Raw genomic sequence first — 16,564 nt, forward strand, 5'->3', positions numbered from 1 at the left:
ATCATTATCCTTGGATGCTTCGAAGCGCCAACGCGGTTCGACCATACCTCGTCGCAGGCGCCTTCGTAGTGCGCTCCTTCGGCACCGCTGCGTTTTCTTCTCGCGCTCCTGTTGCCTCTTCGCTTTCGTTCTCCTTATGTTCCTCATTTGTCTGCCGGCAATTCGCGCGACGTCCGTCGTTGACCAGTGAACTTGCTTGAAAAGATCCGTGAGAATCGTGACAGTGTGCGACGGTATGACATTTGCGCGAGGATAAGCGCGACTGTGATGGTTATTTAATAACTCTTGACCCTGATGTAGTGCGTCGCGAGAAACTATGGATGACAATCTCTACGATAGTGACGAATGAAACTGTTGATTATGGTGAAGAAGAAAAACTGATAATCGGGCGGTTGCTGTTTCTGCGGAAAGGATTTCGCAACATGTATTTGTGCTAATTAAGTATTATACGATCTTCGAAGGAATTCAACTGTTCACTGTGATCCTTTCATCGTGAAATCAACCGTTGTCTTTGAGATTAAATCAATACATTATCCACAGTATAGCGGTTAGTATAGAAACCGGTCAACGGTTTCCCGACGGCTGAATGTGTGGACGATATTATCCGTAATATTAGCGTGCGTTGAATATCGCGGTAAAATCACGAATTACGATGGAGACGAACGATCCGTCGGGTAGATTAACAGCAGAGGACTTGTCAGATTGCATAAGTGACAGCAGCCACTCGGAATCTCAATTAAAAGCGTTTCAAAGTTACGAGCGCATTAAAGAACTGAATCTATCTATCGACAAAACCAAAGAAGATGCATCGACGGAGCCAAAGGACTTTCATCTTAGTCTCGAAAGCAACGGCGGCAGCGGCAGGACGTCTATCCGATTCGACGAGTTTCCGTGCGAGAACTCGGCGAGAAACCTAACAATGCCACTGAACAAGGCCAAAGATTACGGTTATTCCGCTAATAATTTGAGCGAGATCAACTATCCGTTGGACCGGTCGAACGAGAGCGAGGAATCGGCGGATGCGACGGCGACGACGCTTTGCAGATCCAAAAACTCTACCAAGAACGTGCTGTTTAATTTGCGCGAGGCCAAGCAAAGGAACCCTCACGCGTCGTTGTCCTCCTTGGACAGGTACAGTAAGGACCTCAATTTCGTGGTGGACAAAGAGATGAAGGACTTTAGTCTGCTCAAAAACTACAGTCTCGATCGTATGAAGGAGTTCAATTTTTCTCTGGACAGAATGAGGGACAATCACATCAGCAGCCTGGCACTCGAGAGATTGCGCGGTGGTGCCGGTCTGCTGGAGAATCCGGGTGTACTGGAGCATAAGGAATTCAGAAACTTGCAAGTGCAACCGAGGAACCCCGATCTCGAGGCCATAGCCTTGGAACGCATGAGACGCTCGCATTTGCTGGGCACGGAGCTGTCCGCGCAAAACCTGTCGACACAAGTACCGCACTCACACTCTATCACGCACATGCAGCATTCTCAGCAACAGCAACAACAACAAGCCAAGTCCTTCACCATCGACGCAATTCTGGGTCTGAGGAATAATCAGCGAGAAAAACGGAGTCAACAGCAACAGTACAGGAAACACCAAGGTATTTATCATGTTTAGCATTAGTATAGTTCGTTCAGTGCTAGTTACCGTTGACTATATTTGCTCTGTTGACGTATAATTTAACGTGATTTATAAAAGAGTATCGTGAATACGAATTAATTAATTGTGCAATGCTTCTTTTCTTATGGAATATTGAGTTTTGCGCTTTTTTCAGAATTTACCTAACTTTTTCTACCCGTATCTTGTATTTAATTATTATACCAAATCATTTATTTATGATAACATGATCTACGGTAATAAATATCCTAAAAATAAGTTAGAAGTAGCAGTAAGCGAAAAAGATGTTTAAGCTGTTAGTTTTTTGATATTTGACATTTAAATTTAACTACTTATTATTTTTAATAAGCCACTCTATGTAACTCGTTCGATTATTAAGTATAAAACAAAAACCGAAACGCTTCTATCGTGAATTGTATACATGTCCAGCTAGAACTTGTAGCTGACTTCAGTCAAATTTCCGTTTTTCTTGAAACGCAAGTGTCAAATATCTAAATTTTCCAAACCGGAAAAATGGTATTTAGGATCCCATAATTACGTTCAAGGTATCCCATACTTTCGAATCACTGTGTTGCGTAATTATTCTTGACTTTTCAATTCTTGGTTTTTCAACGGAATGACGCATATAGAAAAGTTAGTTACAAGATAGTAATCTTTTTTATAAATCTCTTAATATTTCTTTACATTTTTTACGAGGCATCCATCTACTTTTTTGTCGTTACTCAAAATTAGCTTCTTTGCAAAAGAGAAGAGAAAAAATTGCGTCAACATTTAGCGACAACATTTGGGTTATAAAACGCTTTAACTCCATTGAAAGAAATCCTTCATGTCGGTTTCTCATGTTTGCAGGTCAGGAAGGTTCGACGAAGAACAATAGTTCGAGTTCTAGTTCCGGTGGGGGTGGTAAAGTGAAGAGGGTGAGAACGATCTTCACGGCGGAGCAGCTGGAACGCCTGGAAGGCGAATTCGCGCGTCAGCAATATATGGTGGGGCCCGAGAGACTGTACCTGGCTCACGCGCTTCGGTTGACGGAGGCCCAAGTCAAGGTCTGGTTCCAGAATCGCCGCATCAAGTGGCGGAAACTGCATCACGAGCAACAGAGTCAGAGAGTGCATGAGTTTCAGCGCTCATTGAACTCCTCATTGGAGCACGAAGACAGCAACGAGGCTGACAAATGGTGAAGCAAGAATCTATGATCTATGCATTTCTCGATCGTGATTGTCGCTTTGCTATTTCCTCTTTAACTATGTGACCGTTTTGCCCCTTTTATTTTGCCGCGTACTAGAAATCGGAAAGTCATTCTAGTCGATATAGTCGCAAAAGAGATCTCAAACGTTTACTTATCGATCTTCTATTAAGGAGCATCGTTTAAGTTCACTCATAAAGTGAACACGTCGTATCTTCTATTCTTCCTCCGCTCTCATTTCTGTACTAGTTGTCTCGTTGCGTATTGTATCACGAGACATCGTGCACTCTTTACGGAATCTGTATCGCGAGTCGTGTAACGAAAGATTGCATATTTAAAAAAAAATAACAATTTTGATTGTGCTGAAGTGAGTTTCTTGCTTCTTAAAGATTTCTTTAATATCTTAGCTTAAAGCTGTGAAGAAAAATTGACACGCTCAACATCATAATGTGTCTCTAAGAACTTGTAAGCTATTTGTGAACAACAAATTGATGTTGTAAGAAGTGCAAGTCATATTTGAACTCAGATTTAAACGTTTCGAAGAACGTATTAAACTATAACGAAAAGAAAAATTGTGTCAAAGGTAAATGTAAATAAATATGTAATAAATGATAAGGAACAAAATTTGATGAAGGTGAAGTGCAGAATATAAGAAAAAAACATCTTGAAGAGATTAGATGATAACATTTTTTGAAAATGGAGCAAACTGGAAGAAATAAGACAAAGTACAATTCTCCACATTCGTCCGCCACATGGTCTACTAAACAATCTACTGACACTAGAGTTTTGCCTGATACGTATTGGAAGTATGCTCAAAGGAGTAAACAAGATACTACTGATAAAAGTACCAGGTAACTCACATTCTTATAAAAAATGTTCGATTAGAAAGGAAGACTCTTTGTTTCATCAAGGATTCAAACTCAAAAAAATATTTGCGAATATATAGACGATAGTATCTAATGAAAATGTGACTGAGAGGCAGTTGCGTGATTTTTAGACGCCATCAGAACCCTATGGCGGAACCAGCAGTGAATTATTATTCCTCCGCAAATTCTTACAAGAATGTGAAACATCACAGTCATCCGTGTTCGACATATCCAAAACATTCTTCCGCCGTTCACACGGAGACGCCACATCGCTATCAACAAACTAAAAAAAATCCAAGCAGAAATAAAGATTACGTTAACGACGCTGCTGTCATAAAAAAAGATCGATATAAAAACCAGCAAGAAGGAGAAAACGATACAGAATACATTGAGGACGTATCAGGAAATTATACGGAAGACAATTTAGTGGAGGATGCTGACGACGAAGGTATGGAACGTAAATATTTATGTAACTGATGTTTCCTTTATTTTTGCACGAAATTTTGTACTACAAAAAGGGAGGATGTTACAAGTAGCGCTGGAAGCTCTTGAGAAATGGACGAAATACGAAGGAGACATAGAAACAATTTCCTTGATGTATACATAGATGCGTGTTCAAAAACTCGCGAACATTGTGTGTGTACACGGCTCTTTTACATATTTAGTCTATTAAAATAAGATATAACTATAGCGGCAAATGATCAAGAGGGGGTGGTTGAGTCCCTTGATAAGGAGTACGATGAGCAAGATGTGGACGACCAGGTAGATGACGAATCTGATGTGCCTGCCGAGCCACAGGCGATGCAACGGGATGCAGCTAAAAAAGAAGCGTTACTGCGAGCGCAGCAACGATTGCGAACAATTAACCAGCAACAAGATCCACATAGGATCCATTACCGTCAGCATTCACCACGACTGCAAGCTCATACTCTAGCAACAAGGTTCATAATATGAATTATTATATACGCGCATCTCGAACGATAATACCGATTGTCTCGATTGCTAGGAATTCTTGCAATATCTATCCGTAAATGGAATATTTATTTAAATATGTTTCATGATACTTCTTTGCTTCATTTAATTCGCTTAGTTCTGATTGATTCTCAATTTATGCTACTTTAATTGTTCTACGGCGTGAACAGTCCATTCAAAGCTAATGAAGAACTAAATGGATCGTGTACGACAAAGTAGCATGAATCAGAAATTAGAGGCATGAACGCACATTAACGGCATACGCAGTAATTAAACGGCTTCATGTTAAATTATCTGTATTATGCTTTCGGCTCGATATTCTCTTTAATCGTTCTGTCGTCGATATGCCGAATTTCTGCGAGGTGATCGTGTGATTAGGTACTACAACATACCCGATCACGATATCCACGAAGCGTTATCGGAGGAAGATCTGTATGTCGCGCAAGCATTGAAAAGTCCTCCGCGAAGATCATCAGCGGGTTACCATCAAAATTGGATTCCGCCGAGAAGTTCGGCCGATCGATATGACACCACATCGCCAACTCAGCTTAGTCGCCAGGCACGGGCGAGACCGGAATCGAAGTCCTTCATGGAGGTAGAGTTCGCTGACAGGAGAAGATGTAGCCGGTGCGGCAGTATCTCGATCAAGAAGCCGTCGAGTTCTAGAAGAAACAACTACAGATTTCAAGATTCCCTTAGTTTTCCGACTAAGGGACGTTTTGGTAAGCGAATCACAAAGTTACCTCAAAGCAATGAAAGAAATTCAATCATGATTGCGCGATAAGAGAGAATACTTTCCTTTAGTTAGTTTGTCTTAATTAATTCGTTCTCTCAATTTAGTCGTTCCATATCTTGAGCGAAATACAGAAATCACTGTATTACTTTATTACATTATGTTATACTTTCTTTCAGGCGATGATGCCGAAATTCTCGACCCCTTTTGGTGCGGACATTGCAAGCCGAGACACTATGTTGAAGAAAGTACGATACCTAGTGAAATTCCATCACCGGCTTTATACTCCATGAAATCGAGACGCTCCAGGGACGCTGGTACACCAATGCACGAGACATTGGAAGGAAAATATGCGGCGGACGAAATATCGCACGGATACACGAGAATTCCGCTCAGATATACCAAAGATACGTCAAACGTTTCACGCGATAGAATCAGACAGCAGTCAGTACAAGGCCCAACTAGGACATCCGTTCGTTATAATCCTTGACTCGCATAAAAAATTGAAAAGATTAACGTTTCACGGACGGAATATGTAAATTTTTTTATTGGAGATGAATTTATTGTTTTCAAAAAGTATTCACGAAATTTCAAGCAAGCACAAAAAATTTGTTTTCTACGGCAATAACCCCCGAAATAAAATTTTGTTTCTTGATTTTAGCAGTGTCCATTCGACTATGTAATATTATCTCTAATCGCAGAGGTTATTAAAGAAAATGTCAGATATTCGTTTATGCTTTACAGAGAAAAGAATATTTAGGTGCGAGCAAGGAGGGGTTTCGGAATGGAAATTACCACTTTAAGAATATCTTTCATTGAATCGTAGAGTTAGAATGACTTCGAATGACGAGGTGTCGAAGGATCCGTAGACATAAAAATTATCGAGAGCTGATATAGTAGAACCATACACAACGAGAGATGCCATTACAATGTAACAATCACAAATGAACTACGATAATACTCTTATTCACAGTCATTTCCCTCCTACCGGTTGTCTAACATATATTTTTGTAACTGTCTTTCTCGAGTCGTGTAGAAGTACTCTGTGTACTATGATAAGAAAATTATGCCACGACGGCGCGAAAAATTAATCGCAAATGTACATAAAAAGGAAAAATAGCAGATAATCGAGCCAAACGAATAGAGCTGATGTCGGAGCGATTTAACGTCCTCTTTCTCATTGTAACTTCGAAGAGGTAAACTTCACTTTAAAGTAATGTCTTTTGGCACTGTGGCGCACAAAATCGATTGTAAATACGTGATACTATTATATAATTAATTATACGATAGACGTACGCGTACATGTTAAACGGAGAATAAACTCTCAGTCTGTACATTGAACACAACTAGTCTGTTTAATTGAACCCTCAAATTAATACCCAGACTTAAATTGATATTCGTCGTTATTATATAGTAAATATGAGCGGGAAGAAGAGCATCATATCTTACGCGAGTTTTCAAACGATTTTTCCTTCGCTCGCGGTCAAAGTCGCAAGGAGTGCGGTTTTTTGTGTTGGGCTACTGGCCGGGCACAAAGGGGAGACTTCGACTAAAGCTTTTGTATGTAAATATTAATAACGCTCAGGAACTCTGTCGCACGTAACGGTAGGAGAATACGCTTTGTTCAATTAAACTTAATATCTTTATTACATCAGCGTACTAAAGGTAGATGTTATTTATTGCAACAGAAGTATGGTGATGGGGTATTCGAAATTTCATAAAACATAATTAAATATTTCGTGCAATAAACAGATTGTGCAGATAGACAAATTTTGGAATTTGCTAACAGCAAGTTTTGATATTCTGCTATACGAAATATTGTTAAATTTGTAGTAGGAGCTGTAGTAATTCTTAATGCTGCGATGTCGTGTTGTTGCAAAATTTGCGAAAGACTATTAGCACACGTAAATTTCATCACGTGTACTGTTATTCCATATAAAAATTTGACACGGATGACGGTTAGTAACCAATATACGCTCGTTACGCGTGGAAGCCTCATTGTCGCCGTGATAAATTAGCATACGACCCACGTCAAAGCATCACAAAAAGCCCTTGATGCACAATCATGTAGACTTCGTCATCACGGAGAGATATGGAGAAAGGTATCCATCAAAACATTTATTCGTAATATACCATCTCTCATATCGTAAATTTCATTTATCCGATATTTAATTAATACGGTTATTATCACTATTACGATCCTTCATAATTATCATCGTAGCGTTATCGTGTATATTTTAAGTCGTTAAAATGTAACTCGATAAATCATAGCTTCTTGTTTAATAATCCCGTTACAGCAACGATATTATATAATTTTCATTTTTAAGTTTTTTGTGCACCACCTCTCTCTCTCTCTTTCCTGCTCGGATGAATAAATATTTTACAAAATTCCTAGAAATCGGTCGATCATCGCACAAAGAGGCTCATGCGTAGGTAAAACCACGTTATCGGATCGAAATCGTCACTGGACGAAAGGGAAGAACGAAGGCGAGATGAGCCTCAATATCTCGCGCTACAACCCCTGCTGCGAGATGTAAGCTCCGCCTATCCCTCGGTTACAACGGGACTTGCAAGAGCCGTGCAACCCCCACCTTTCGGTGGAGGATATCCCAACCCCTGCTCCATCGTCGTTGGCATCCGCGGCATTCCAATTAGCTCGCGAATCAAAAGAGCCCCACTGCCTTTGTGGGGTCTCACCCTACCCCCGGTAAACTCGCTCGATCTCTCTCTATCACCCTATCTCGTTAACCACCTCCTCTCTGTCCGTCTATCTATCTGCCTTGCTATCTGCTTTATCGCACTTTCCATATATTTATCTTTCTGTCTAAATCACTACGCTCACACATATACGTGTCCTCCACGCAGTACTTTACATGCGATGCGCGGGGGATTTCATTAGTTGTATGCGTTCATATGTATCGCATCGTGTATTTTCAGACTAACTGGTTATTCGATACTATCCTCATATTTAAAATATTCGATAGCGAGTTACATTTGTGATTAATGCAAAAACTACACTTAATATTATCATAGTATATGTGTGCGCGCGTGTGTGTGAGAGAGAGAGGGAGAGAGAAAGAAAGAGAAAAGCTTGAGGGAACGATATTTTATATTATAGACTGTGCAATCACGAAATGTAAACTCATGTTTTGTTTTTCCGATACAAAAGTCGGATTTACGCAATTGTATAAAAAATAAATAAATGTGTATATACACAAATCTGTAATGATGATTAGGTTTATTTTTCAATTTATTTATTTTATTAATTCCAATGTTTTGTTCCTCCGACACAAAAGTCGGATTTACGCAATTGTATAAAAAACAAATAAATGTGTATACACACAAATCTGTAATGATGATTAGATTTATTTTCCAATTTATTTATTTTTCCAATTTATTTATTTTTCCAATTTATTTATTTTATTAATTCTAATTTATTTATTTTATAATTAAAATATTTATTTTCATCACCTTTACCAAATTATTTTTTCTATAACGTACAGTGCAAATAAGTAATAAAAAGAGAATCTCTTTCATGCAATTTTTTTCACCATATACTATCACTTAGCTCTTCTTTTTCTTTGCATCTCTCTTCGTTCGTTGCTATCCCTGCGCTTATTTGTTGCTCTTTTTACCGTTCTCCCTCTGAATCGTTCTCTCTTCCTGTGCTGTACGCACGCTTTTCACGTGGAATAAAACCAACGGGAAAGAGCGGCAGTTACGAGAGGACGGAGGATGGTGGATGGGATTAACCGCAGTTTTAATCGTGAACCCTCTTCTTTGGCGGACGGGATTTATATAAACGCATGAGCACTTTGGCGAAACGACCAAATTACGTTGCTCGCCCATCTCCAAGTGAGCAAATCTTTGTAGACGTTCCGGACATATTGTAATACGTTAATAAATCAATTATTTTATAGAATATGAGCAATAAAAAAATATAAACAATAAAAAATGTAAATATTTGCAAACAGTGCAATGCAAGCAAATTTGTATACGTTAGAAATATTATTTATAATAATTGAATAAAACACAAGCCTTGCATAATATTATAATAATTAATGTGAAATGTCAAAGAAAAGAATAAACTATACATTTCTCCAAATATATCGTGCACTTTATAAGTTTCATACGTTTATATATTGTATTTCAATATGATATACGTTGAGCCGAATGTTAAGTGTAAAAAAATACGTATGATTTTAAAGTCGCTATTCCGAAGATTCCAAGAGCGCAATATTGTTGGAGTATATTTCAAAACATTCAGAAATATGGCGGAACGGATTTCAATATCGCGGCAGGTCGAGTGACAAATTGGTATTGCAAAGCGACTCTCGACGTTTCCCTCGGCCTTCCGCGTTTTTACTCAAACAGGCACCCATATACACCAGTCGCTCGGGGTAATTGAAATCGGAGGAAATCGCTCGTGGTGTTTCCCCTGACTCGGCCACGACGGAGCGCAACGCAAATTTTATTACGGCGCGCCTCTATCCACTTCGTTAGATACCACTTTGTTTATCATTCGCGGATATTAAAATCGTCGGGATGATGTGGGTGTATCCGGCGTCATATCGTACCATTTATACGCATCCTGCAGACACATCAACGATTTTTTAAACTCCCATATTTTCGCAACTTATACGTGTCTCTTTCTTCGAATATTTGCTTTGGAGGGATCAATAATCAAACATTAGAATAACGTATTAATAACTAATTAATTTTATATTACAATTAAGAACACATAATACAGACGTGCACACTATTTAACTAGTAATTCCATAAAGTTGTTTGGAATAATTTCTAAGATGTTAGAATCAATTAGATAAAAATATAATTTGCATAAAAATTGCTTAACCTTTTATGAGAATTTCACTGTATCATCTATACACTGTGCAAGAATTTAATCCATTTTGCATGCTGAAACAGTAAAACATACCTTATCAGTTTTTATCTCATTGCATAATGTATATTTTCTAATTTTATAAATTTACTTGTATTTCTTTTCATATTGTATAATATATTTAATAATAATATACCAAGCTGCAAGACATTCAGTTTTGAAACTATTTACTTTGATTGTATATCTGTTCGCATCAGTAACTCTTCAAAAATAGACCCTTCTTCCTAGAAGCAGCAACAATATATTCTACAGGATCTTTTCCCTATAAAAAAGAATTCACATTTATATATTGTTATTATCATCATTTAACAAATTATCTAATATATTAGAAGTAAACATTACGCAATGTTCTTAAGGTTAAAAGTTACTTCTTGTCTGTAACTATTTAATAAATATATTAATTTTCTTAAATATGAGTATAATAGGAGCAAAATTTCATTTCTTAGATGATAATAGCAAATATAAGTGTTACTTTTATAGTTAGTTATAAATATATATAGAATATATGTTTATGAGATAAGCGACATCAAACTGTCAAGGAAGGATCTTCAAAACTTGGTTAAAACAATACTGATTTAGTATTTCTTGTAATAATTCATTACCTCTTCAATAACAATAATATTAATAAGGAAATTTTCAAGATTAGTAATGGCAATAGTAAGTCTTTTCAATGTAATGAGTGACCCTTACATAATGCTTTTAAGGTTAGAAGTTATTTTTGTGTGTAATTATTGAAAAAGACCTTTTATCTTTTTAATTGTCACTGTTACTGTAACAGAATTACATTACTTGAGTAGTAGTAATAAATATATTTATAACTTTATGATTAGTTTGTGAGTATATATAGAATACATATAAATACATGATATCAGCGGTATCAAACTGAAGAAAGGATCTTCAAAAATTGATGTAAACACTATTAACTCAGTACTTTCTGTGATAATCAACTGCTCCTTGAATAACAATAACGTTAATAAGTAATTTTTCAAGATTAATAATGGCAATAGTAAGTTTTTTAATATAATGGATAATTATTACATAATGTTCTTAAGATAGTAAGTTATTTCTTGTCTGTAATTATTTAGTAATGATATTAATTTCCTTAAATGTAACTGTAATAGAAATAGAGTTATATTTTCTGGATAATAGTAGCAAATATAATTGTTACTTTTGTAGCTAATTATGAATACATATAGAATACATGTATGTGATATTAGCGGCACCAACTGTCAAGCAAAGATCTCCAAAAATAAATGTAAACATTACTAACTTAGTATTTCTTGTAATAATTCATTACTGCTTGAATAACAATAATGGTAATGAGTAATTTTTCAAGGTTAGCAGTAGTAACAGTAAGTTTTTTAATATAATAAATGACCATTACGTAATGTTCATAAGGTAATAAGTTATTTCTTGTCTGTAATTATTTAGTAATGATATTAATTTCCTTGAATGTAACTGTAATAGAAACAGTATTATATTTTCTGGATAATAGTAGCAAATATAATTGTTACTTTTATAGTTAGTTCTGAATACATATAGAATACATGTATATGATATCAGCAGCATCAAATTGTCAGACAAAGATCTCCAAAAATAAGTGTAAACACTACTAACTTAGTATTTCTTGTAATAATTCATTACTACTTGAATAACAATAATGGTAATAAATAATTTTTCAAGATTAGCAATAGTAACAGTAAGTTTTTCAATGTAACAAATGACGTAACGTTCTTGAGGTTATAAGTTACTTTTTATCTATAACTATTTAGGATGGACTTTAATCGTTTTAATTGTGACTGTAACAGTAACAGAATTATATTTCTTAGATAATATTAACAAATATAATTGTTACTTTTGTAGTTAGTTATGAATATATATAGAATACATGTTCATAAGCGGCTACAAACTGTCAAGAAAAGAAACTCCAAAACTTGGTGAAAACAGTACTAACTTACTACTTCTTATAATAACTCATTACTTCATAAATAACAGGAATAGTAATGAAGAAATTTTTAAGATTGGTAATGGTTACAGCAAGTTTTTTCAATAAATGACCAGTAATGAATAACAAGATGTTAATTTTAAAACATAACTTCTTCCATATTGTATAATTATTTTACTATGTACATATACAATCTAACATAGTACAAGTAATTTGTTATGTTTTATTAAAATATATAAAGTTCTTCAAACTTGTTTTTTTATTTAAGAATCTACCTTATTAAAATATATATGCTTGATCCAAAATATATTGCCTTCTGTATGCCAAGCACTTAGGTGCTAATTTGATGTTGTTAGTGAGTGCTTCTTTTGTACATGTCTCTATATACTAGAGTATGCCAATCAGATCATATGGTTCTCCAGTTAGACACTCCATAAGGATACTTGGTTTGATTTTTCTTTTAGAAATTCTTAGGTATGGTGTAATAATATGTACAAATACACAGTATTCACGTAAGGCTTGAGAGATGCACTAATATTTTTATATAATAAAGTTTTATCACATTTTGCTTTTCTCTCTCTCTTCTTCACAATTTCACATATGTTTTAGATATATAATTATAATTATATATTTAAGTCAAATTGTGTTATAAAATTATTGTATCATTCTTTGTTACACGAGTAAATTTGTAATCTCTCATTTGTCTCGTTCAATGTAAGAATTCTTCTATTAAACAAGACGGATGAGTTAACAAATTCATCCCATAAGTACAAGCGACTTTTCTTTCCACGTACATACATCTCGTGTATTTCTCAGCGCAGGCAGAAAATAGGGTGCGCTGATGTCATCAAGTCTACATCTGCGCCTGCGCCAAAAGTCATTTCATGATCTATGAAACGTCAGCTACATTACATTAAATGTAGCAATAGAACCATCTATGTTCACAGCTAGCATGTGTAATGCACAATTTACTAATGGTAAGTATTATCAAAATATACAAAAAAGATAATTGAATAAACATTCTAATTTAATTTAAAACAAAAAAGAATTTTATTAAAACGGTAAACTTTTGTCACTTTTAAACATGCACTTTGTAAAATAACTTTAATAGTGGCGACATTATTATGCGCTGAAAAAAGAAATTGAAGTGACGTGAAGGCAGCAATTGTGCATAATGCGAGTTCCCGGTTAGGATCAAAGAGCATTCCACCGCTCGAAATACGCAAGCAATCTTCACTTTATAAATTGTGTCGATATCAAACGCGCAATCTCCGGAATCTGCAATTTGCATATGCGAGGGCGGACGTATGCGCTAATATTAACAAAATTAGGCCTCGAAATTAATCGTTTTAAGGGAGGACTGAACAACACAGTTCTAGTTACCTTAATAATATAATTATAAGAATTACAGCAATATGAGACAGAAAAATATAAGGTAATACTTATATACAATGTGCAAAAATCTAATTAATGAAGAAATCAAGCCATTTTCGATTAAATCGCCATTAATTTCATCGATATCTGTGACGGTACAATTAGAGAGTCAAGATTCTTTACAAAAACAGCTCGGAGGCTACAGACATCTCGAACGTTTCGCGGCGCGCTTCAACAGCATCCAATTAGCGTTGCGGACGCCACGACGAGCAGTCGAGTATAATTTATTACGCGGCGAAACGACTGGTTGCGACTGATTGCAATATTCTTCCCAGATGCGGGTGTCTCGCATTGGCCAGTGGCATGAGGGATGCTTGCGTTATTAAGGGGCGAGAAACGTGGAAATATTTTCGTACGATTACTGTCGTAGTCACGTAGCTACAGCTGCGCATACACAGCCATCACCATCGTTATATTATGATTTTCGATAATCATCCTCATACGCGCACACGACAAACTTCAATAACGGTGATTTGTTTTAATAACGCTATCTCATCCGCGCGTTAAGTAGTAGTGGATACGAACAATCTTACGAACAAATATTCCAAATATTTGATTAGTTTGAATTTACTCAGATGTGTGTGTATATTTTGCACAATGTCCTATAGTATGACATTTTGTATAAAATAATTCTAACATTTGATTGATCATTTAAAAATTTTGCTAAACAATATCACATAATGTGTCTCGCATGTTAGGGCGATACGATGATTATTGGGGATGTTAATTAAGTTAAATAATTTGACGAGCGTGTCGAAATTGTTTGTATTGACAAGAGTGTAATTCGTCAATTTGAACGATCAAAGCGCGATCAAGGCGCTTTTATGCGCGTGGTTGAAGTGGTGCTTGTGTTGAATTTTGTCCAGCTTTTATGGAAATTAAAACGCTCCGTCGAAATCGTTCAAAAAATTGATATAAAAAATAATACGATATTTTATACGAATATATCCAACTATTTGCGGCTGATTGGCTGCATATCGGACGGTCGGTCGATACCCTTTTTGCGCATTGCGCCACAAATATTTATAACTCGTGTCCGTGCGGCGACTAATCGAGACTTGGGGATGCTCGGCTACTCGGCTAAACGGGGCTCGCGTCGTATGTTCGTAGCCGTCACTAATCATGACCACGAATATACATGCCGTAAAAAGCATAACCGCTATGCAGGACGAACGACGGAAGGGGAATGTACGCCCGAGGGGCTGCGTACAGGTCGCATTCATAACATCAGACGGGGTAATAAAAGTCAGCACCCTGCCCGCGCCGCCCTCGTTCTGCCTGGATACCCAGAAGAACGCGGGGGCGTGGAGATGCGTAGGTGAGTCAAAAAAGCCAAGAGGGAGACAGAAAGAGGAAGAGAAAGAGAGGAACGTTGCGGCTCGTATTGTTCGTGCAGGCATGTGGCATATTCGCGAAAACGTCGTTGCACACACACACACACACACACTTATATATATATATATATATATATATATATATATATATATATATGTACCATCCATGTATATATACAATATTTGATATGTTCAGATTATACGTCAACTGGAGAATTTGGTGGAATTTTGCGACTCGAGGAATAAATACTTTATTAGAATAGAGATATATTTTGTCGTATAATTATGCATTGTAAGATATTATTTAATTTTATAAGATATAATCGTGATTCTTGAAATCGTATTTCTTGATTTACATCATAACAATGTAGATCTAAGTAGCGTAGATAAAAGTCTTTTTCATGAAAACTTTATGAAGAATTCTGCTTCAGACACAGTCAACGTTTTTACGAGTACCTTATGAAATGCTGATGGACACTTTGTAAATTTTATTAAAGTAGACGGTATAAACGATAGAAGTTGTTTATGAATTATATATATATTGTTACAGTAATTATGTCAAGTTACGAAGATATTGTGGTACTTGTAAATAAAATTTCTAGGTTGGAACATTTAAACAAAAAAATTTTTTTTGTAAAGTAGATTCTTCAAAAGCTAAAAATAAAGCACTTGAAAAACTCGATGTTCAAAAAGTCGCAGGACTTGCCCAACGCGACTAGTTACAGAGACGATGATCGTGTCCCCGACAGTCACTTTGCCCCAAATATAATCCCCCTGTTGTAAACCACTCCAAAGGCGACCCTTTCTCGGGTCAAGTGCTTTCTCCCGCTAACATGCGTCGCTCTGTACATTCGAAGGGTGCCATCGAAAGAATCGCAACTATTTCATTTTGGGACAGATTAAACAGATTAGTGGACAAGAGGATGTACAACCGAGGGCTATTTAGAAATGTCATCTGCGAGGCGACGTCAGGGGATCAAAGAATATTATTTTTTGGCTGATCTCACGTACGTTGTCGTTTCACGCTTGATTTATAAGCTATGCACTCGTAGATTAAAGATTGTAATATGATATTATTACTAATACATTCCTTTTTTTTAATTGATACTTGAATATACGTTCTTCAATGTTTATACATTTTACATTTTTGTTAATCCTTTCCTAAGAAAATACAACTAATAAATCTGTTGATAAACTGATATTATCGGAGGGAAGTTGGGTGTACAAAGGGTTGAAGTTTCGCTTGCCATTTAAAGGACAGGCGAATCTTTAATACTTGTATCACATGTTGCTAATTACGTTGCGCTTTGAAGTCTTAATACCTTCACCTTTGCGTAAGCTCATGCTAAAAAGGATTAAATCGAAAATCGGATTTCAGCGTTTAATCTTTCGCTATATGAGTCTACGGAAGTCCAAGCACGTTGATTGAAGTAATTCTCGATTAATGAGAATCTATACAACAAACGCAACTCTATTATTTCGAAATATTATCGAATGTATTGCGTTAAAATAAATAACGTTTTAATTGTTAATGTATTTTCGCATTTACTGTATCTATACAATTTCATATTTTCAT

The 16,564-nt window shown here is 36.2% G+C and overlaps 2 protein-coding genes and 1 long non-coding RNA gene across 4 annotated transcripts; 2 read left to right on the forward strand and 1 right to left on the reverse strand.

Annotated features, from left to right (window-relative positions):
- LOC116844652 (pituitary homeobox homolog Ptx1-like) lies at window positions 1–3,359 on the forward strand. 2 transcript variants are annotated; one of them, XM_032816486.1, is made up of 4 exons: window positions 1–1,131; window positions 1,240–1,601; window positions 2,468–2,795; window positions 3,212–3,359. In XM_032816486.1, exons 1-4 carry the CDS (start codon window positions 653–655, stop codon window positions 3,222–3,224), a joined length of 1,182 nt encoding a protein of 393 aa, XP_032672377.1. In that variant the 5' UTR covers window positions 1–652; the 3' UTR covers window positions 3,225–3,359. The 2 variants fall into 2 exon arrangements, with proteins under 2 accessions (XP_032672377.1, XP_032672376.1); XM_032816485.1 differs by having other exon boundaries at window positions 1–1,601.
- On the forward strand, window positions 3,253–6,707 carry LOC116844651. The gene is made up of 6 exons (XM_032816484.1): window positions 3,253–3,387; window positions 3,475–3,655; window positions 3,802–4,118; window positions 4,362–4,611; window positions 5,021–5,364; window positions 5,555–6,707. The coding sequence occupies exons 2-6, from the start codon at window positions 3,501–3,503 to the stop codon at window positions 5,863–5,865; spliced, it is 1,377 nt and encodes a 458-aa protein (XP_032672375.1). The 5' UTR covers window positions 3,253–3,387; window positions 3,475–3,500; the 3' UTR covers window positions 5,866–6,707.
- A 3,364-nt stretch (window positions 6,708–10,071) lies between these two features.
- LOC116844656 lies at window positions 10,072–13,030 on the reverse strand. The gene is made up of 3 exons (XR_004378112.1): window positions 12,496–13,030; window positions 10,447–10,537; window positions 10,072–10,292 (listed from the first exon to the last, which is right to left on the reverse strand). It is a non-coding gene; the product is annotated as an uncharacterized LOC116844656 (long non-coding RNA).
- Window positions 13,031–16,564: the final 3,534 nt, after the last annotated feature.

This window comes from Odontomachus brunneus, unplaced genomic scaffold (genome assembly GCF_010583005.1).
Source record: "Odontomachus brunneus isolate Ranch 3 - 2012 unplaced genomic scaffold, Obru_v1 Obru_scaffold_044, whole genome shotgun sequence".
Lineage (NCBI taxonomy): Eukaryota > Metazoa > Arthropoda > Insecta > Hymenoptera > Formicidae > Odontomachus > Odontomachus brunneus.